General features: G+C 35.9%; 1 protein-coding gene across 1 annotated transcript in view; it reads left to right on the top strand.

Annotated features, from left to right (window-relative positions):
• Window positions 1–20,681, top strand: part of RPGR (retinitis pigmentosa GTPase regulator) — a 42,284-nt gene extending 21,603 nt beyond the window's left edge. Inside the window, exons 7-14 of the mRNA XM_061378059.1 lie at window positions 158–316; window positions 7,304–7,459; window positions 7,973–8,097; window positions 9,224–9,406; window positions 10,451–10,616; window positions 11,074–11,186; window positions 12,968–13,033; window positions 14,031–20,681. Of these exons, the coding sequence (XP_061234043.1) occupies window positions 158–316; window positions 7,304–7,459; window positions 7,973–8,097; window positions 9,224–9,406; window positions 10,451–10,616; window positions 11,074–11,186; window positions 12,968–13,033; window positions 14,031–16,535 (3,473 nt within the window). The 3' untranslated portion in view covers window positions 16,536–20,681. The remainder of the gene's footprint in view (window positions 1–157; window positions 317–7,303; window positions 7,460–7,972; window positions 8,098–9,223; window positions 9,407–10,450; window positions 10,617–11,073; window positions 11,187–12,967; window positions 13,034–14,030) is intronic.
• The last annotated feature ends 296 nt before the right edge of the window (window positions 20,682–20,977 follow it).

Here is a 20,977-nt window from a genome sequence, read left to right as displayed (position 1 = left end):
GCTTTGCACAGCTGTTTGGAAATTATACAAGTAATGTTCAATTATCCCTTAATGCTCATATACTTCTCTATCATACTGATGTGTATCTGCAGCAGTCTTTTGCATCCCTGCTTCTGAGTCCATGCTGGAAACCCTGCTCTGTTTTATATTTTCACAGGAGATGGTGAGTTGTATACTTTTGGAGAACCAGAGAATGGGAAACTGGGATTGATGCCTGAACAGCTGAAGAGCAATAGAGTCCCACAGCCTGTAATGGGAATTGTGGAAAAGGTTAATAAGGTTGCTTGTGGTGGAGAACATACTGTGGTGCTGACAGGTATGCAATTTAACTGTCTTTTTTTACAGTACTGTAACTTAATCAGTAAACTCAATTCACTTAGAAGAATTTAAATCCCACTGAAATGTAACATGTGATCTTAAATGTTAAGTGATCCTAACTGGAAGACCACTGTACATCAAGGAGGTAGAAATCCATGTAACAGTTAACCTAAGTGCAGGCCTGTGCTGTGCTGCACATGTAGTTTGATGTTCATGCCTGTGTTGCGCATATCCCTTGGCTACTATACAAACTTAGCCAGCTTATTGTAACAGAGGACCTTACTCTACCAAGCAGTACAGTGCCAAGTAGGTAGCAGCAAGGACTACTTGTGGGGCCTTGCCTTTATCTAAAATTTCAGCAGCAAGTTCCCATGTGAAAGTTCTTTTTATTTGACAGTATAAGTGATGAGTAGAGCTTTTCTGCTTGTAAGAAAATACTGTAAGAGCTCAGATGACCAAAATGGAGTAACGTTCCATGGGTGGGATCTGTGCATGGCTGGAGGCCTGTTCAGTTGCACACAGCTCAGGATTCCCAACATCTGAATGGATATAAGTTTATTGATAACATTTTCTTTTTCTTTATATTTTTACCTCCAATAAATTGCATTTTAAGAGATACTTTACAGTGTCTGAGTTGCTGGAATTGTAACAAACCACCATCTCCTAGTGCAGCAAGGATGATTGATGTTTCTTTCCTCTAGGGAGTTTGAAAGTGGTATTGGTCTGAAGAGGAAATTTTTAGAGGAAAGCTTACATTCTCTAGCAAATTTTAATGACCTTGACTATTTAGGAAGCCACTTATCAAATAGTTGATAGTGTTGGAGATACACAATCAGCTAGATTCCTAAATGGATTAAGTTATCTCATGATACAGAATTTACCCATGACTTGAGCAGAATCTTTAGCATGCATGCAAAACTAGGACAGATATAGACATTGATGATTTTTATAACTTGTATATAGGTATTTAAATACTACTGTTGCATATTAGTTCACAGGGTTGTATGTATAGTTATTGGAAGAGTTTGTATATTACTGTACTAGTAAATGGTTGTGTGTCAATGGGAAACTTAACTTTTCAAAGAGATATGCGGAGTATTGATAGCTATTTATTTCCACAAATTCTGTCCTGAGCTACAGTAGTATAGAAGCAGGAAAGGGAAATTTGGCTTTGGCTTGTAATGAATTCCACAGCTGTATGATATGTGTGTAATTAGTCTCCTACCAAAACGCAAAAGCTATAAAAACAAGTAGAATGTATAGATACCAGTCCTCAAATCTGTATTTTGAAAATGCTAAATAGTCATCTTTTGGCAATTTGGTGATGTGCCTTCAAGGTAATGTAACCAATATTTCTAAAATATAAACTGAAGATCCAAATGAGGGAGACTGTAGGTAATATGATGTGGTATTGTACTGTAAGCTACTGGAGAGAGTAAAGGTGGAAGTGATGTGCTGGGAAAGTTTATGTGTAACAATGACTCAAGTTGCAAGACTGTGTTGGTTAAAACTCCTTTGAGAAAACTACAGTAGCCAATCTAGAAAATAATGAAAACATTTGTCTACATTTCAATGCGTTTGTCTCTCTTCCACCAATATACAGTCATACCCTGGCAGTATTCTGTGTCATAAAATGAACTTCTTTATATAAAATCGCATTATCATTATTAGGAAAAAAAATCATAAATTTGGGTCCAGAAAATGTATGAAGCATAGCATTATTTCATGGGTTATAAAGTGAAATTCTGCAGAAATAATTTGATTATAATTGTTGATTATTTTATTAACCATAAATCTGCAGCCAACTAAGAGATTTTTTGTTTTAATGTGTTTTCTTGAGATAAAATGTCATTATAACAAATGACTTGCAGAGATTTAGTATGAAGATGTAGACCTGGATGACATCATTATTATAGTGAAAAATGTACAATAGCTAAAACAAAAAGGCAAAATATAAATGTCAAGAAACAAATACAGTGAAGAAAGAAACATAGTAAGTCAGTGTCTTAGTGTGTAAGGTTTGCTCGTCTATGGAAATGGATCCGTAATAGAAGACAAGTTCAGTGCTGGTTTAACTGGTAGTTGATGATCAAAGCATTGAGTGCCGGAAGATCCAGTTGAGTCCAGAGAAGAGGAAAACAATATCCTCCAACAACATACATTTTCCTAGATTAGTAGTTGTTGTGATAAGAGTAAAAGGTCGGATAAATGTGTTTTTTAGTGTGATTCAGCCATTATTAAATAGGCTACAGCTGTGAACTTCTGCCTAAGATACTTTGAACAGAAAATGGAAATACTGCCTCAAGTCAAAGATACTTCGTCAGGAATGTTACCATACAGAAAATCTTCTGACTCAAAATTTTGGGAAAAAACTTCGGAAAAAATATAGATTTGGACACTGTAATAACTGAAAAAGTGAATGTAGCATATGTGTATTACAGGCTTTGCACCAGAAACTTAACTTGAAATCAGTACTGAAGTGTATATTGCATCTTGAGATTAAATGATGTGACCACAAACTCAGAATTCTGCTGAGAGAATATAGCTTTAGAGAGGAGCAGAAATATTTATGTCTCTTTTAAGCTCATTTTCCTAAATTAGGAAAGTAGTGCAATTTTGAAAAAATTCTCAACTTTTGTATCATCTTCCATGAAAATGGGTGCTGTTTGGCTTTAGTAACGTGGTATATAGAGATGCGGCTTTCATTTTTTTCAGGGTCTTTCAGTTTTTTCAGGATGTGTCACTTTTATTTAAAAAAATTAGAAGTGAGTGTCTGACTACTGTATATTCCCCTATTTTATCTATCTTATTTAGCACTAGAATAGGTTAGGGGAAAATGTCATATGGAGAAACTGTTGCACATCTTGGCTCATTTCTTGTCATCAGTTCTACTTAGGGTTTATCGAATTAGAAGAAAGCATAATGCAGTTATCTTACTGTGTGTGAGGCAAGTTTCTTCCTGACTCTCATACATAATTAGTCTATTCCAAAGCACTTCATTTGACTTCTCTTTTATGGCTGTCTTATCTATGCTATTGGCAATTTTGTATGGTCAGAACCACTGACCATTTGGTTTATTAAATCAAGCTACTGTTTGGAATCTCTCCAGCAAGTGTCAGAATAAATGGTAGAAAGTATGTATTAAAATTATTATTTTTTTCTTTTTTCTGAGACTCCAAAATGGGAAACTCAATCTTTTTTCAGAGAGAACAAAAAATTAAACTGTTGAGAGTAAAGATTTGGAAAAAACCTTTCTAAAGATACAAGGTTTTTAAAATGTTGAATATGGTATCGGAAACCATCTTCTTTACAAGTCTTATTTGTCCTTCTGCCTTTAGTATTTGCAGTTTTTCCTAAATAATAAGCAGAATTACATTTAAATTTCCTATTGTACAAAAGCTTTCTCTCACTGTAGCTGCACAAACATTCATTTCAGGACAGTCTATCAGCCAGTTCAAGAAGATCATATCTTCATCCCAGGTGACTTCTCTCAGAGACTGAAAAGAAAATGCATCCACCTCCCGCAACCTTTGCAAGTGCTTCCTACTGAAAGTGGAAGCTGTTGGTATTGTCACTTTCAAAAGAAATGTGACAGAGCAGCAATCTCAGTTTGCAAACTTTTTCAATAAAGCTTTTTAGAAGGTAGAATAATAATAATTTGTGAATCTAGAAATTTCAGAAGATGCAGCAGATGACTGGGAGTGGGCTTAATATCTTGAAGGTTTTTTCAGATGATGGCAGATCCTCTGGGAATAAGCCTGTCTACAAAAGGATATATTATGTCCTTTTATCTTTTGAAAGGAGGGAAAGCAGAGATATCTCTTCAAACGAAAAAGTGAAGCAGTCCTTCAAGAATAAATCTTTTGACATACCAATACAGCACATTTGTGTGTTAGTATGTAAAATGTTGGATTTTTCATCTTCTTTCTCAATGTCTTTTAAAAAGTCAAGATACCCTTTTGAAAGAGGATGAAAAGGATGAAAAATCTCTACCTTTTCATGACAGAACTGACTGTTCAAACCGTATAGGATTATCTAGGTTTTTCAAACCATTCTTAAGTCTGTATACTATTTATACTGAAATCCCCAAATCCAATTACTAACTCTGGTAAAACAGAGTATTATGTTGACAACTGATTTTTACAGTAACATTTTTCAGCTGTTTAAAAATAAAACTATTGTAAGAGTGAATAGCCCATTGGCAGCATAAAAAAACATTCATGGAGATTAAAAAACTGTTAAGTACTTCAGAAGATACCTGCAAAGGTGGAAGATATACAGTTAGAGGGAAATACCCCTGTTCTTCCAAAAAAGAAAATGTAGGAAGGAGAAGCAGTCCTAGCACTCAAGTGCTGGAGGTCACTTGGAACTATGAAGCTATTGGCTTCTGTACAAGCTCTGAACCATTGTTCTGTTCTTCAAGGGTCCTTCTCATGCTGTGGAGATAGCAGTTCCTGCCTAGAGGCTAACATGGGACTTCTGCTTTTTCTTCTAGATGCTGTTAATACAGCTGAGCCTTCCTTGTGATGCATTGGAGGCAGTGCTGCTTCCCTTGTGCTGATGTGGCCGAAGTCTTTCCTCTCCCCTTGTACCACTGTGGCACTGCCTCCTTGAACGTTCCATAGTTTCCTATGGCAACCCGCCCCTGCCCCCCAAACCTGGCTTGCTGAATTGGCTTACCACAAAGCCAAGCAGACAGCAGAGGCAGGGCAAGGGGAGACTGAGGAAAATCATTTTATCACCTAGTCTGTAAGACTGCTTTGCCATAGACTTCTCTTCTTAGGCTTTTATAAAGACAAGTTGGAGGAAATATGTAATTTCTGATAAATGAGATGATTACTGAAGTTTGGCCTCACTTCTTCACACAGAGGTGAATCATTTAAGAAATGTGCAAAGTTTTTGTCTTCTTGTGCCTTGATGACTGACCAATAAGCAAATTCAAGAGGAGCAAAATTTAGGTGCCTCTCTAACATGATTTTGGGTTGGCCTATTCTCATTGTCAGTAGAAACAGAGGAAAGAAAATAGTTTCCTGTACTTTTCAAGTTAGCATTTGAGAACAGCTCACTCTAAACACAAGTTTAGAAGGCATTGTTTCAAGGTAGGACTACAGGTAATGTGGGAAAAAAAACCAACCCAACTTCACTCAAAATAATTATGTAAATCAGGTAAAGCCATACAGTTTGAAAATGGCCAGTTTCCATAGAAATCTTAAACAGAGTACTCCAAACAGAATTTAAGGGATCTGCCATCCTGAGAAAGCAATTTACTAAAATGAACATGAGACTTTTTTTTTTTGCTTAAAGAAAGCTCCTGTCTTTAAGGTGTAGTTTCTTGAGTCTTATGCAGAAGTCTAAATGTTACATAAAATTTCTTCTTTTACTAAGATCCTGAGGTGTTGCTTTCTTGCACTGAAAGCACCGAAATTTCCAGCAGAGGGAGCTTTACTATTGCATTTAGTTGAAAAAAATCACCTGCCATCACTTTTGTGTGAGACCATTGGGTTTTTTTTTTTATGGTGTAAATTCATAGCACGTTAATATGGAACAACTTAAAGGGGGCAGAAAAGGCAAACTCTTTCCTAGAAGGAATATTTCCATATCTACTGTTACAATATTTCATCATAGTTCCTTTGAAATCAGAGTTTAGTAAGTGTGTAATGGTATATGCAGTCTGGTCTGTTCTCTGCTTTCCCTTTCCCTGACAGTGCTGAAGGATTAGTTTGAGGGAATGGTAACATAATTTGTTTTTTTATTTTTCTCCACTCTGTGGCTGCTCTGAGAATTTGGTCACACGATATAAATTACTTTTGTGGCACTGAAACTTACTTTGCTATTCCAGTGGCCTTGTTTCCTTGACATAAAGAAGTCCTTAAAAAGCAGATTCTCTGCCAATTGTTCCACACATTCCACTGTGAATGGCCATTCCTCTCTTGCTTTTGTACATGGTGAGATTTTTGACCTGGTGGCATCTGTGCAGCAGGAGCAGGCATGCTGTGCACTATGTTCATAACAATGATGTAACAATACATTGCTCCCAGGTCTCAGTTCTTTTTGCTTGAATTGGAATATTTTTTGTTCTTCCCAATTTTTCTCAGGTTTTAATAATAATTTTTCAAGTACCTTAAGTAGTGCTTCTCCAGCTTTTCTTGTTGCCTACCTGCAGAAAAAAAAGGGGCAGGAAATGCAATTCTAGGAAAAAACTTCTCCTTTTCCCAAAAAATCTTAGTGTCTGAATTTCTCTTTTCAAGCATGACCTCATCAAGATTTCCAGGCTTTACAGCCTCCCCTGTTGTGATGCAGTGCCAGAAATGGACACAGCAGGGATCTTTATTGCTTTGAAGAAGTTCTTTTTCTTTCCTGGCACAAACAGTCCATTAAACAGAAAAAAAATATGGAAAGGTGATTATTCTGTCACAAGATAAGACAATTATAGTGTTCTCTGTATTTAGTGCAGGGCTGATTTGCTAGCTGATCAGAACACTGAAAATAATTGTTATTGTTCCAATCCATATGCACAAATTAATATCAGTTTAAAGAGATCTAGCCTATTAAATTTAGCGTCAGTGTTAGATGTATGTAACCAGAAATTAGGATGAGATTACTGTACTTGGAAGTGCTCATATATATAAACACTATGGTCTTGAATTAATTGCATTACATAGAATCCCTAAAATTTTTTGTTAGCTAATATTTTGTGTACATGTGATAAGTGGATTATTTTGCAGGTATGTTAGAAAATATATTGCATATTGAACAATTCAAGATTCTTTTCTGTATTTATTTTAATACCTAATTTCCTGGTTTTTATTTTGTTGCATTCTATTTTTGATTGATAAATGTATTGGATTAGTTGGTACATTTTTTTAATTAATAAAACATTGCTTTTTTGATGGTGATGTAATTTGACTTCCATTTGGGTAATAGAAAGCAGGTTATAATATATATGCCAGCATATTTATTGTTAACCTTTGCTGTATATTTTCAGAGACAAATGTATATACTTTTGGACTTGGACAACATGGGCAGCTGGGACATGGTACTTTTATTTTTGAAACTTCAGTACCGAAGTCTGTGAAACACTTGAGGAGGTATAAAATATGTAACATTACATGTGGGGAAAATCATACTGCTGTAATAGCAGGTATGTAAACGAAAAAATCTGAAATGCACTTCCAGTGACACTCTCTTGCACTGTAAAAGCTTTATTTATAAATGAGCAGTAGAAAAAGACATATACAAACTTACTAGCTCAAGAAGTCAAGTGAACAGGTGAGAAAACCAGATCCACAGCCATTCCATGCATAACTCTGTATACAGTATCTCCTGGGGGATTATAATCTCATTATTATGCCTTGCTAATAAGTATTTTTTTTCTATATAGTATCTATACAGTTTCAGTCTTATTGTTTTGTTGTTGGATTTGTTTTACAAATTATCTAGACTAACTCTCAGGCAGTACTTTGCCTGAAGACTTGTATATTTTTTTGGTCATATTCATCTGTTGAAAATCCAAAAATAATTGTTCAGTGTTTGCTTTTGGAAGAAAAACATTCCTTACTTGCATGGCCTGTTATTTTGTTTGTGATGCTTTCATCCTAATTTTATTTTAAATCTTTGTTGTTGATAAGACCCCCTTTTTTTTCCTCCAATACAGAGAATGGCCTCATGTTTACTTTTGGAGATGGGCGACACGGCAAGTTAGGCCTTGGAGAAGAGAATTTTACAAATCAGTTTGACCCCACTCTGTGTTATAATTTCTTGAAGTTCACAGTCCTTTTGGTAAAACTCCTGTTCATGCTTCTCAGACATCAAAACATTTATATTTTTATGAAACGTTATTAATGACAGTTGAAATCTCATTATAGAAATATTTATTTCCATGACATTTAATTAGTAGACAACACAAATTTAAATGAAAAAGAAATCATATTTTCTCACCACACTCTTCATTTAGTTTAGAATCTATTTGGCTTGGACTACACATCTAAACTGCTTTTCAGGGGTTTATTCGGTAGTGTTCTTGGTCTGTAGAGCTGAGCCAGCCTATAAAATTAAATATTTATTGCTCTGGGATTGTTGGCAGTAGGGGGAAACTCGTATCTGTTCTGAAAACACCAGTGTGTCAACTTTTCAATTTTAAAGATGATTTGTACAGTGGGATATTTTTAAACCTTAGGAAAATTGGAGGAGTTGCTTTTCTGAATCCAAATGGGATGAGAAAGCAGAAATACTCTTCTCTTAAGGGCATTATTTTAGTCTATTTCTTGAGGTATTTTAAGAAATCAATGTCACAGACTTGCCAGCATCAGAAATGCAAACATCACTCAGGTTTGAGCAAAATTTGGGGCAAAATTCTGTTGCTCACTTTTGTTTGTTTACTGGACTTAAGAGTTTAAGGACATTTTATCAGAAGTGGTGAGGGTTTTAAACTTTTTCAAAGTGAAACCTCTGGTCTTTATGTAATAATACTTTGTCTGTTGGAGGGTGTAGGACTTGCTTTACTTTTTGTGGATTTAGGATAAAATACCTAGGTTTGTATCAGTGAAGCTATCAGTGTTGCCCACATATAACTTGCATAAAGATAGTTATCACAAATCCCTTGACAGTTGAAATATCTTTGCTTTCTTCTCTGTCAATTTTTGATAGACCTATCTTGAGTTCTGTTCAATGCAAATATATTGTATTTTAGTAAGAAGTGAACATAGACCTCTAGTCATTAATAAGCATAATTAAGTACTTTTATGCTGCTAACATGATTTGGAGCTAAATTTGAAACTATTTAATGTCTCTTATTTTCACTATGTTTTTCTTACACTCTAAACCCCTAGAGATGATTGTAAGAAAATGTGGTCCCTGTACTGATTCTTGCTAATGAAATAATCAGATAATTCTTTTGGTGCTGTAGGTTGCATGTGGTGGTTGTCACATGCTAGTTTTTGCTGCTCCAAGACCTAAAGGATTTGAAGAAGTGCTCTTAGAAGATTTACATGAAAGCTATTTGACTGCTACAATTTCTAAAATAAGTGGAGATTTACTACTAACAAATACCTTACAACTAACATCAGCACGAATGCGACGTCGAGAGAGGGTAACTTCAGAGCTGTTTAGAGTTGCCATGGTTATGTTAGGAAATAAAGTCACTTTTAAAGTCACAATGTATACCCAGCAGATAAATGTATGTCCTTAAATTATGTGTATAATTTTAATGTGTAAAAAGAAGAATGAATACCTATTCTAGTCTCAAAATTGAATGCAGTTAGAAGATAGGCATTGGTCAGATTTGCTTGTTTATTTCTATGAAAAAGACTCAAATTGATTTTGTATTTTTTAAATTCTAGCATGTTAAAAATATTTTTAAAAAGAGCAAGAAACTCTTTTTTTGTTCCCTTTGAGTCCTTGAATGTATTAAAAGAGCCCATAGTTTTATAAGATATCAAAGGAGAAAGTTTCCAAACTGGTTTAAAATGATCCTAAGACCCTGTAGTTGCTTCTCCTTTCTCTCAACTACACATTTGGTGTGTGATTTCATTGAACAGCATGAGTTGGATCATTTCACTTACCTGTCTGAAAACTACCACAAAGCCACATTTATTTTGTATAACCATATTGATGTTGTGGATTAAATACGTCAACATTATTTGAGATGCTAGTATTTTAAGTAAAAATCAAAGTTCTTTTTCTCCTTTGTCTGTATTTTAAGGCTGCTTGAGGTTATTGTGTAGAGACCTAAAATATCCCCCCACTATATATCTATCATGCTTCCTCCTGGCTATTGTGCCCCTCCTCACTGACAGAACATGGGAAACTGAAAAGTCCTTACCCTGATCAGGGTAAGCACTAGTTAGCAACAACTAAAACATAGGTATGTTATCAGCATTGTTCTAGAACTAAAGCCAAACCACAGCACTGCACCAGCTACTAGGGAGAAAATTAACTGTATCCCAGCCAAAGCCTGGACAATACTTCTCCACTTTTTAGGACTATAAATAATTTAAATATCTAAGACATTTGGTTTGTTTCCCATACAAAGTTACAATGCTGTATCATCAACTAAAAGAAAATACTAAAAGGTTGCTTACATTTTATTCTTCTGCTCTTATTCTCAATGTAAGTTTTTTTTAATCTTCTGCAGGAAAAGTCACCAGAACAGTTTAGTCGAATGGCACAAACTCTGCCTCCACTAGGAGTAAGCTTCTTAAAATCTTCACTGCCTGTGACTAGCAAGACTAGTCCATTCTGGTTTTCTGCAACAGATCTTCCTAAAGCTGAACCTAGGAAGCACAGACGCCATAAAAAAGGTGAAGTGTCCCCATATCTTGCAGCTGGTTTTGTATGTTTATGTGATTTGGCTCTCATCATTCATAAACAAATGCTCAGTTTGAACCTGAAAGAAGGTTTAAATTCAGTCTTGCCTCAGTAGCGTCTGGCAGAATACAGACATGAAAGTTGAGATTATCCAAAAGAAACTTTGTCCCATGTAATATTTATGTTCTGAAAGTCTGCAAAAATGGTTGGAGGTCTACAGTGTACTGAAGCCACATTGCTGAGCTACCTTTAATGTTAATACTGATGAAAACTGGAAGTGTTTCTGCTATATCTTAAGCTGGAGGAATTGGGAATCTGAGGACTTCAGTCCTGGGTCAGTAAAATAGAGATAATCTATTTTACTCTATTTTACAAGAATGAGGTGTTCTGATGATTACATATTGCTTGTTCCTATGGTATTTGTTTACTTCCCCCTATTTTACCTTGAAGTAAAGAAAGAGAATCATCAGAAGGATAAACCCGGTGAACGCTCTGCAAAAGAAGATTCAGATAATGAAAATAATGACAGAAACCTTGGAGATACAACTGACATCCTAAATATGGTAATATATTCCACTAAAGAATTTGTGATTCAGTCATTTTTATGCAGAGAAAGAATAAAGCAGCTAAATTATGTTTCAAATTCTAGTGCAGAACTCATAGCTAGCCAAGAACATTATATGTGACACCAAGAGGTACTGACACACTGTTAAATGAGCATGCATTTCATACTGTCATTACGCAATGCTAAAGTTTGATTTTATTTTCCAAGTAAAGTTGTAATAAAGGATGTTGTAATAAGAGATTGAAGCAGCCCCAGGTAGTTCAGCCCCTACCTCCTCTTTACCTCAGAAAGAAAAGAAAAGAATGACATTGGATACCACGTGGTGATCTCTATCTCTGACCTTCATTTTCTTGAGGATTTCCGAGACAGAATTGCAGGAAATTAGGCAGGAATCTGTCCTTTCCTCTTTCAAGAAGAGCTTATTTAGCACAGGTGGATCATATTAAAGGGAGGACCCAAATGCAGACATTTTGGTTATTTTGTGATTCCCAAGCATGTTTCTACATATTTCTTTTATTTAAAAAATATGTTAACCTTATCAGTTGTGCACCTCTCCAAAACATTTTGTTCTCTTGGCAGATAGGACATGTCCTGGTCTTAATGCACTGCACCGAAAAGATGTTGTGTTTGTTGTTTCGTTTTGTTTTTTTTTTTAACATCAATGGAATGGGAACAAATGAGGAACCCACTGTGGTGCTGGCTCAGAGTATGTTGTCAGTTACGCTGAAATGATTGCATGTATCACAGGAATTGTTACTTGTTTGTACCTAACATAAGTACTTGTTTGTACTTAGTAATTTAACAATGAGTGCATACCATTTAAGTTATAAAACTTTCTTTTCATTTACAAGAAAAAAAGTTGGTTTTAGATATAATGTACAACGTGGCCTTTATTAGTTTACCGAGACATTTATTTATAATTTATTGCACACCTTATGTGCTAGACTTTTTTTCTCCTTTTTTGGTTTTAAATGCATTGTGAAACAATTTTAAAACATTACTCAGAATGAATGAATAAATTTTAAAGAAGTCAGGCAAACTTCTCAAAACAGAAAAGAACTGCTCTTCTTGAATCTGAATGAAATAATCTGCTACAATGTAGTTTCATTTTTTCTAAACTGTGGCAACATACATCTTATTGGTGTGACGAGGAAAAACCTTTAATAGCATATTGATGACACAAATTTTTGGGAGTTAAAACCCAAACTGTCTATCCTCACTGTGTTGAAAAAAAGTATTGTTATTAAACCATAAACTGTTATCAAACAGCAGCAGAGAACATTTCCTTGTTACTTGGAGTGTATGGGAAGGGATGACCAAAATCTCGTTCTACTTGCACACCTAGTAGTACTCTACAATGCCTTGCCTTTTGTTTTTTTGCCTTATGTAGAAGAGTGAGATTGGATTCCAATGAAAATTTATTCTATGTAATATTTCTTTAACAATGTTCTGTCAAGGCTGTGGTATCAAACTGGATGTTATATTGCAGGTTGTGAGGATGAGGGAGTAAGGCATTATATTTTTAGCCACAATTAACTGTGAGTAGACAGTGCATCTAAAATGCACTTGTGGGCTAAAAGAGAGGTAGATTTAAACCTCTAGAGACAGTTTAGATGTTGACATCTAAGCTGGTTATGAAGCTTAGTGAGGGAGTGGAAGTGAAATAGTTATGTGATTTTACAGATTTGTCTGAAGCTCTGTTTAGTAGAATCGGGCTTTGATGCTGCTTTCCCTATTAGTCATATTTATTTCTTTTAATATAGATCTTATTTTTTGCAGACACATGCAATGAAATTGAATCCTAGTGACCAGTCCTTGAAATTATCACCACTCCAAAAACAAAAGGTACTGTAACTAATCATATATATATGATACTTATTCTGATGTATAAAAGATCTGTAATTCTTGTATTATCCTTGTACTATATTGTTTTGCTTTGAGTTTTAAAAAAGCTGAGCAAATTTTGTAGGCCTCCTCTTGCTAATTTTCTGAATATCCACAAGGTAAAATCCTAAGAAGCTGACTGAAGCCAGAGAGAATTTGTGCAGGCACATGAGAGTATTCAGCATAGTCTAAGATGGGAGTATATAATACTTCATCAGTTAAGGAGCGAAAATCAGTCGTATACACTTCATAACTTACGCTGATTACACACATATTTCTGGTTTTGTTGATATTAGAATATTTTCACTGACTTCTGGGACACAATGTAAACATTTTATTTACAGATATTCACCCTAGAATATATATAAAGGAACAATAATACTGATTTTAATTATGAAATTAAAATGCCTTTGTATTACCTATTTCACTTCTAAAGTGATCTCAGCATTTTAGCATTTTGTATATTTCATTGTAATTTTATATTTTAAAATTATTTTGCAGAATTTGTTAAATAAGTATAAAATTGAAAGTAGAAAGCAGATTTTCTAATTTATTAGAGCATAAAAGAGAGCATATCAAAAGATTTCCCAAGGGGAAAGGCGGAGGAAGGTATAAGCAGTTTTTTCCTTTTGTTCACACAACTTCATGCATTGCATGCACTTTAGCTTATGGGACATGATATTGTCTGAACAGTTCTTATTGCATTCAGTTTGAGTACCTGGATAGTGAAAAAGGTGTAGCAGTACATTTACCATCAAGACAATGTTACATTCTTCTAGTCTGTGCAGTTGTAAATTCATTTCATGTGAAATACTGTACCTCCTATGCTATCTTTCAGTTTGCTCACACAAATTTTCTTCTCTTGTTCAGATGTTTTTGTGACCTTTTTCTTTTGCTGTCATTTGTCTTTAATGCTTTCCTTCTTTCTTTTTAATTTTCTGCTTCTCATGTGGAATAGAAGAACAATAAAAATGTGAAACTGAAAAGAGATGGTAAGGGTGGGCTGAAAAACAAAGATTCTGATTTAGTAAAGGAAAGGTCAAAATTAGACTCTGGCTCTTTGCAAAAGCAGTCTTCACTTTCAGAGTTACCAGGGCAAGACTTTGAAAAAAGTAGTGCCTTTGTGGGTAAGGCGGTGGCCAAAAAACGTACAATGGAAGGTAAATCTGGGAATGCACAAACTGTTGGTACTTTGAAAAGTGGTGTTCAACAAATCAGTAGGGACAAACGCAGATTGGTGAAAAGGGAAAAAGCGTATGTGGAAAATCCTGAACTTGTCAGAGAGGATCTTCCCACTGAAAAGCAAATTCTGACTGAAAGAACAAATTCTTCCTATAACAAGTCAAAAGCTATTAAATCTAAGCAATTCCTAAAAATCAGTGTACTTCCTCCTGCATCCAGAGATCAGCCCCAGACTGATTCATTAGTTGCACAAAAATACTGTTCTGTTAAAAAGCAAGGAAGTCAAGAAGCAATAGAAAGTGAAAACAGAATAAAGGATGTTGTTGAAAAATCTGATAAATGTGAAAGAATATGTGTCAGAGGAGAAGGAAACAGTGAAAAGCAGGGAGGGCTTAAAAAGAACGTTCATTTTTTGAAACAAATATCTCTGTCATCATCTTCAACTGAGGAAAATAGTAATGATCTTGCAAAATTTGTACTTAAAAGGAGGGAAACAGATGATGAATACTATGAAGGCAGGAAGGTCCAGAAGGCCATTAAAACAATAAAAGGCATGAAAGATTTGGACTTAGAAGATAATGAGATTGAGGAGATACAAGCTGCAAACAATGAGAAAGAATACGTAGAAGAGACTGATATAAAAAGCTTGAATGAGGAAGAAACAAACTCTGAAGTTAAATCTGATGAAGGCAGACAGTTAGAAATTAAAAATGAGAAGGAATCTAATCAAGAGCAGGAGAATGAAGGCAGTGAAAAGGGTGAAAGTGAAAAAGAAAAACTAGATGAAACAATTGAGAGTGAAGATGAACGAGGGGAGGAAGAAGAAGAGAGTGAGGTTGAAAAAGATGGAGATGAAGTTTCAGTAGAAGGAGATGAAGAGGAAAAACATGAGGAAGAAAATGAAAGAGAGGAATCACAGGCTGAAAAAGACAGTGAGAACGAGGGTGCAGAAGAAATGGAACAGATTAATCAGGAAGGTGGCAAAGAGCAAGGAGATGAGGAATGGAGGTTGATAGAGGAAGAAATGCTGAGAGAAGGGGAAAAGGAGGATATGGAAGAGGAGTATACTAAAGTGGAAGACACTGAAAAAGAAAAGGAAGAACAGGTTAAAAGTGAGGGAAGAGGTGAGAGTGAGGAAGGAGATGAAGACAGAGAGGCAGGGGAAGAAAAAGAGGTAGAGGCAGAAGAGGAAGGAGAAGATGAAAAGGAAAAAGAAGATGAAAATGAAGAAAGTGAGAATGAAAAAGACAAAGAGGGTGAGAGGGAGGAATTAGAAGAATCATTGGCAGGGAGGGAAGAAGTATCTGAAGAACAGGAAGAGAAAGATGCAAATAAGAAGACTAAGGAGGTAGGGGAGGATGAAGTGGAAGACAAAATAGGAGATAAGGAAGAGGAAGGAGCAGAGGCAGAAACAGAAGGGGAGGATAGAGAAGAAAATGAAAATGGGGAGTGGGAAAATGAAGAAGATACAGGGGAAGAAGAAGATGAGAAAGCAGAAGGGGAGGAAGAAAATGAGGAAGAGGAAGGGGAGGAAGAAGCAGAGGGAGAAGGGGGAGTTGAAGAAACAGAGGGAGAAGGGGGAGCTGAAGAAGATGAGGGAGAAGGGGGAGTTGAAGAAGATGAGGGAGAAGGAAGCATGGAAGAAGAGGAAGGAGGGGGGGTGGAAGAAGAAGAGGGAGAAGAGGGGGTGGAAGAAGAAGAGGGAGAAGAGGGAATGGGAGAAGAAGAAGAAGAGGGAATGGGAGAAGAAGAAGAAGAGGGAATGGAAGAAGGAGAAGAGGGGGTGGAAGAAGAAGAGGGAGAAGAGGAAGTAGAAGAAGAGGGAGAAGAGGGAATGGAAGAAGAGGAAGAGGGAGAAGAGGGAGTGGAAGAAGAGGGAGAAGAGGGGGTGGAAGAGGAGGGAGAAGAGGGAGCAGAAGAAGAGGAAAAAGAGGAAGAGGAAGACGAAGGGGAAGGAGAAGAAGAAGGGGAAGAGGGAGAAGAGGAACAAGAAGAGGAAGGGGATGTGGGAGAGGAGGATGAGGGAGAAGAGGAAGAGGAGGATGAGGGAGAAGAGGAAGAAGGAGAGGAAGAGGAAAAGGCAAAAGGTAAAAGAATAAATTATACTAATAAGCTTCCACAAAAGAAAAACAAAACCAGGAAGCCTGAGAAGACAGAAAACAGTGCTTTACCAAACAGCTCTAAACAAAAAATGAAGTCCAAACAGCATGTAGCAAATGGTTTACATAATTCAGAACAATTCTGGAACAATGTACTACCTCATTATTTAACACTAAAGTAGCATAGACTATTGGAGATGCATTTTAAGCCTATTCAGAAAATTTTGGAACTATGGCATATTGATTTTTCTTACTTAAAAAAAAAAAAAGTAGTCAAAATATATTATTATACATCTACTTTAAGTGCCAATTTATTGAAAAAAGACTGAAGAAAATGCTTAGATTTGGGAAGCTTTTTGAGAGAAATCATAAATGGTTGATACAGTTACTTACACAATCTTTAACACATATGATTTAAAAAATAATTGCTGAGGAGGCAAAATGTGTTTGCCTCTTAAATCATAATGTCATGCTGACAACATGAATTATACATTATAACAGTGACATGGAGCATTCCATTGCCTTTGGATCAGACTTCTTACGGTGATGTATCAGTTTTAGTCGCAGAATAGTTTACATGTTAATATCTTTTATAAAAGGAGTGTCAGTAAATTGTTGAAGATGCATTTTTTTAAATTTTGATATCACTTCATATTCATTCCGCCTACTTTTTCTTCTGTTCATATAAATGGTAAAATGTTTGAGTACTCTAGCAGAAATTAAAGAAAGGATGAGTTCGCAAGTTTACATGGGTCAAGAGATGGGAGGTAAATGGAAAGGCAGGACCAGGTAAATGATGACCTGGGCTTTTTCAAAGACCTTAAGATTGACTTTTTATTTTGGTGTCAGCACACAATTATGTGCAAAAAGACAAAGCCAAGTCTCAGAATCTGGCCTAGATTACATTAGAGTCAGAATGCACCTGTTTAGGGATCATTTTTGACTGTCACTTTTAGTGATTAGATATAATTAAGAGTTTGAAAATACACACCTGTAAACTACTATTTACTTTTTACACTGTGCAATACACAAAAGATTCTATATCTGCATACAACAGACTACATCACATTAGTCATCTGACTCTAAGTTTCTCAGGGATGGGACTGTGTTTTGTGGCTGTGTGAAGCGTATATATGTTTTCAGGATCACAGCCTAAACTTCTCCTCACTGAAGGATATTTGTGTTTTTCCTTCCTAAAGATCACATCTGTGATAACCAAACAGAGGACAATGTAATAAACTGAGAAGCCAGATGGAACAGAAAAGTGGTGTGATAGTCTTTTTGGAAAAGAGAAAGTATGTTAATACTTCTGGAGTTTCCTTAAAATACACAAACAAATCTTGAAAATTATTTTTGTAAGATATTGCATTACTGTTTCAACTGTTAGTGGTTAAACTGGCAAAAGAGGGGATAGGGACCCATCATACACCATTATTACTTAAATACTATGGTAATGGGTGGTCTGAGACATTTTTGTAAACAGATCTCAGTATTGACATTTTCTACAAAAGTAGTTATTTAAGTCCTATTTGAAAATGAGGACAGGAGAATAAAAGAGTCAAAATGAGTAAATGTCATTCAATAAAAATGTTAATGGAATCAGTACCTATGTTGGGATTATTTTTAATGTTGTTTTGTAAGACACTGGCATTAAACTATCTTTGACACAATGTCTCCAGAATTTATTTTCTAAAAAGGCTGTAGTAGATTAATAGTTTGCCAGTAGGTTCTAGTCCAGGTTGATCCTTCCTACCTCAGTCACCCCTTCCATAACACTGCATTTGAAGGTAAGATCACTTTCAGACACATGCTGTGCCTAACTAGCAGAAAATTAGTCCAGTGACTTGTCCCTGTGGAATTTGTTTCAAGCTTTGGGATTTTCTGGAATACATTATCTTGACATCAGCATATGTAAGTCTTTGGAAAAGGGTAAGTGTCCTCGTACTCTGATAGAATGGAATATTTTAACAGTCAAATGCAGTGCCCAAGAAAGCAGTGCTCTCTAATGACAGAGTCCTCAGTTATTTTGCAGAAGTGCTGAGTTATCACCGAACTGCTGTGAAAATACTTGCTTTTAAAACTAAGTGGAGCTAAACTGTGTTATTTTATCTTTCTTGGGAAAGATTAAGATGTTGCTGTGATAAAGCTTAGAGTAATATTGAAAAGTATTTTTATAGGCCTGGAACTGTGTTTCTTGGACATGACATCTGCTTATTTGTGTTTCTAAAATTCAGCTCTGGAAGAAAACTGTGCTGTGAAAAAAAAACCAACCAAACCAACCTGTTATTTCTTGTGAAAAATATTTTCGGGGGGGCAGGGGGAAAAAGTGAGAGCACTTTGAAACAAGTGATTTCCAAATCCACACAGGAATGGCTCTTCATTTACTGTTTGGCTGCAGCTTCTAATCTAAATCCTTAGGCAAATGGGGGCCATTTGTTGTTCTTCTCTTGATATGCACTGATGGCATAAAGCCTCCAGGAGAGTAAAGGAAGCCAAGTGACAGGCATCTTCTTTGTGTTGTCTGGATGAAAATTAATTGAATTGAGAACTGATTTTATATTGTTTTGTGGATCATTCCTGTGGTAGGGGAAAAGCAGAGCATTACTCCAGCACTTCTAAGGGGGTTCCACATAATTGTTACATAAAGTGTACCCTGTGCCAATGTTTCTGGGCTTTGGGGGACTTTGGAACTCCATTAGTGTAACGGGTGGAATTTTATTGAGTTTGACTCATGCTGGTTTATAAAGCTTGGTACTTGTGGTTTTCTGGAAATTCTGTATGTCCTTGGTATTTATTATGGGATATAAAAAGATTTATGTGCAATATTAAGCAACATGGCAGAAGTACTCCTGAACTAGTTTTCAGTAGAGAAAAAATATCCTTCAATAGAGAGACAGCTGCTCAGACCAAAGGTCTGTCTAGTGCAATGTCTTTTTTTCACAGTGACCACTGGTGAATGCCTGGCAAAAAAAAAAAAGTGTGATCATTCAGTATACCAAATATATTCAGTATATTCAATAATTTGTGTTTCAGCAGGTGTACCTATCATATTTAATACCCATTTTTCTTCCATAAACTTCATTCAATCAATTTTTAACCCATTTAACATCCAGTACATGTTTCGGCAAACACTTTTTAGGTTGCTTTATGCATTGTTACAAAAAGTACCTTTTTTTTTTTCTGTAATCTGTCTTTTGGTTGCTTCGTTCAATGTATTCTTGTACTAGAAAAAGCGTATTTATTACTTCTTCATGATTTATTTGCTTATGATTATCACATGGAAAAACTGTTCAGCCATGTGGTTTAAATCAAATTAAGTTCACAGTGGGTTTTTGGCTTATTAATAACAGTTAACCAGCAATCAACCAACTACACGGTTAAGCTCAAGAGTAGTGATACAGCGGGTAACAACACTAGACATCCATACAATGTTAATGAGCACCTGCAGATTTCTAAGCACTCTTCCACAGTTAATCTCAGAAGTTTTAATCTGCCTGCACACACTTGCATACACGTTGACAGAATTACATATGCACATATTGTCTTTTGTAGCAAGCATGAATTACAAGCACAGATCCCATTTTTGGTGAGCAGCGTGCAAGTCTGCTTTTGCCACACAGCTCCTGTTAGAGATTAGGGTGATCAGATTACTTTTGAATATGCTGTAGTACAACTTTGCTCTTATGCCTGAAAAATTTCAGCAAGTAAATTTTCCCATTATTTATTAAGATAATAGTTCTCTGCAAAATTGATACTGAAAAACAAAAATGTCATTCTTCAAACTACAGAAAATGTCTGGTTTTCATTCTACGTTTTGTCTTCTTGTCTTATCTGGATAGGTAGGTCCATGGTCATTCTTTAGAAAGGGGCCTTTAGGAATCATGCAGAAAAGGAGGTTTAGTTTTTGTTTTCATTGTTTTTATTTTGCCGTCCCCCCTCTTCCCAGCTTTTTTGTCCTTCAAGATATATTTTAGCTTACTTTCTCCAAATATGACACTACCTTCTGTATCTTACCTCTCAGAATAGCAGTCTCATATTTTTATCAATTGAATTTGTGATGTGAATCCAGTCAAAGTATTAACAACAGTATTGTTAAATACTCTGAAACAAATGAGAGTGATTAAAAGCAGAGCATCTCTTTTTAGATGTGGTCTTTTTTCTTAGTACATATAGGCTGGATTATGAACTGTGAACTCACCTGCACTTCTGTGTATTTTCCTTAATTTTATAGTGAATATTACAGAATCACAGAATAGTTAGGGTTGGAAAGGAGCTTAAGGTCATCTAGTTCCAGCCCCCCTGCCATGGGCAGGGACGCTTTACACTAGACCTCATTGCCCGAGACTCTGTCCATCCTGGCCTTGAACACTGCCAGGGATGGAACATTCAAAACTTCCTTGGGCAACCTGTTCCAGTGCCTCACCACCCTCACAGTAAAGAACTTCTTCCTTATATCTAAGCTTAACTTCCACTGTTTAAGTTTTAACCCATTTCCCCTTGTCCTATCACTACAGTCCCTAATGAAGACTCCCTCTCCAGCATCCCTATAGGCCCCCTTCAGATACTGGAAGGCTGCTAGGAGGTCTCCACACAGACTTCTCCAGGCTGAACAGCCCCAACTTTC

Source organism: Neopsephotus bourkii, unplaced genomic scaffold (genome assembly GCF_033783945.1).
Source record: "Neopsephotus bourkii isolate Nb327-2 ecotype Australia unplaced genomic scaffold, CSIRO-AGI_Nbou_v1 NB_1763, whole genome shotgun sequence".
In the NCBI taxonomy this organism is placed as follows: domain Eukaryota; kingdom Metazoa; phylum Chordata; class Aves; order Psittaciformes; family Psittacidae; genus Neopsephotus; species Neopsephotus bourkii.
The sequence above is the reverse complement of the archived record's forward strand: the minus strand, read 5'-3'. Positions and strand labels throughout refer to the sequence as shown.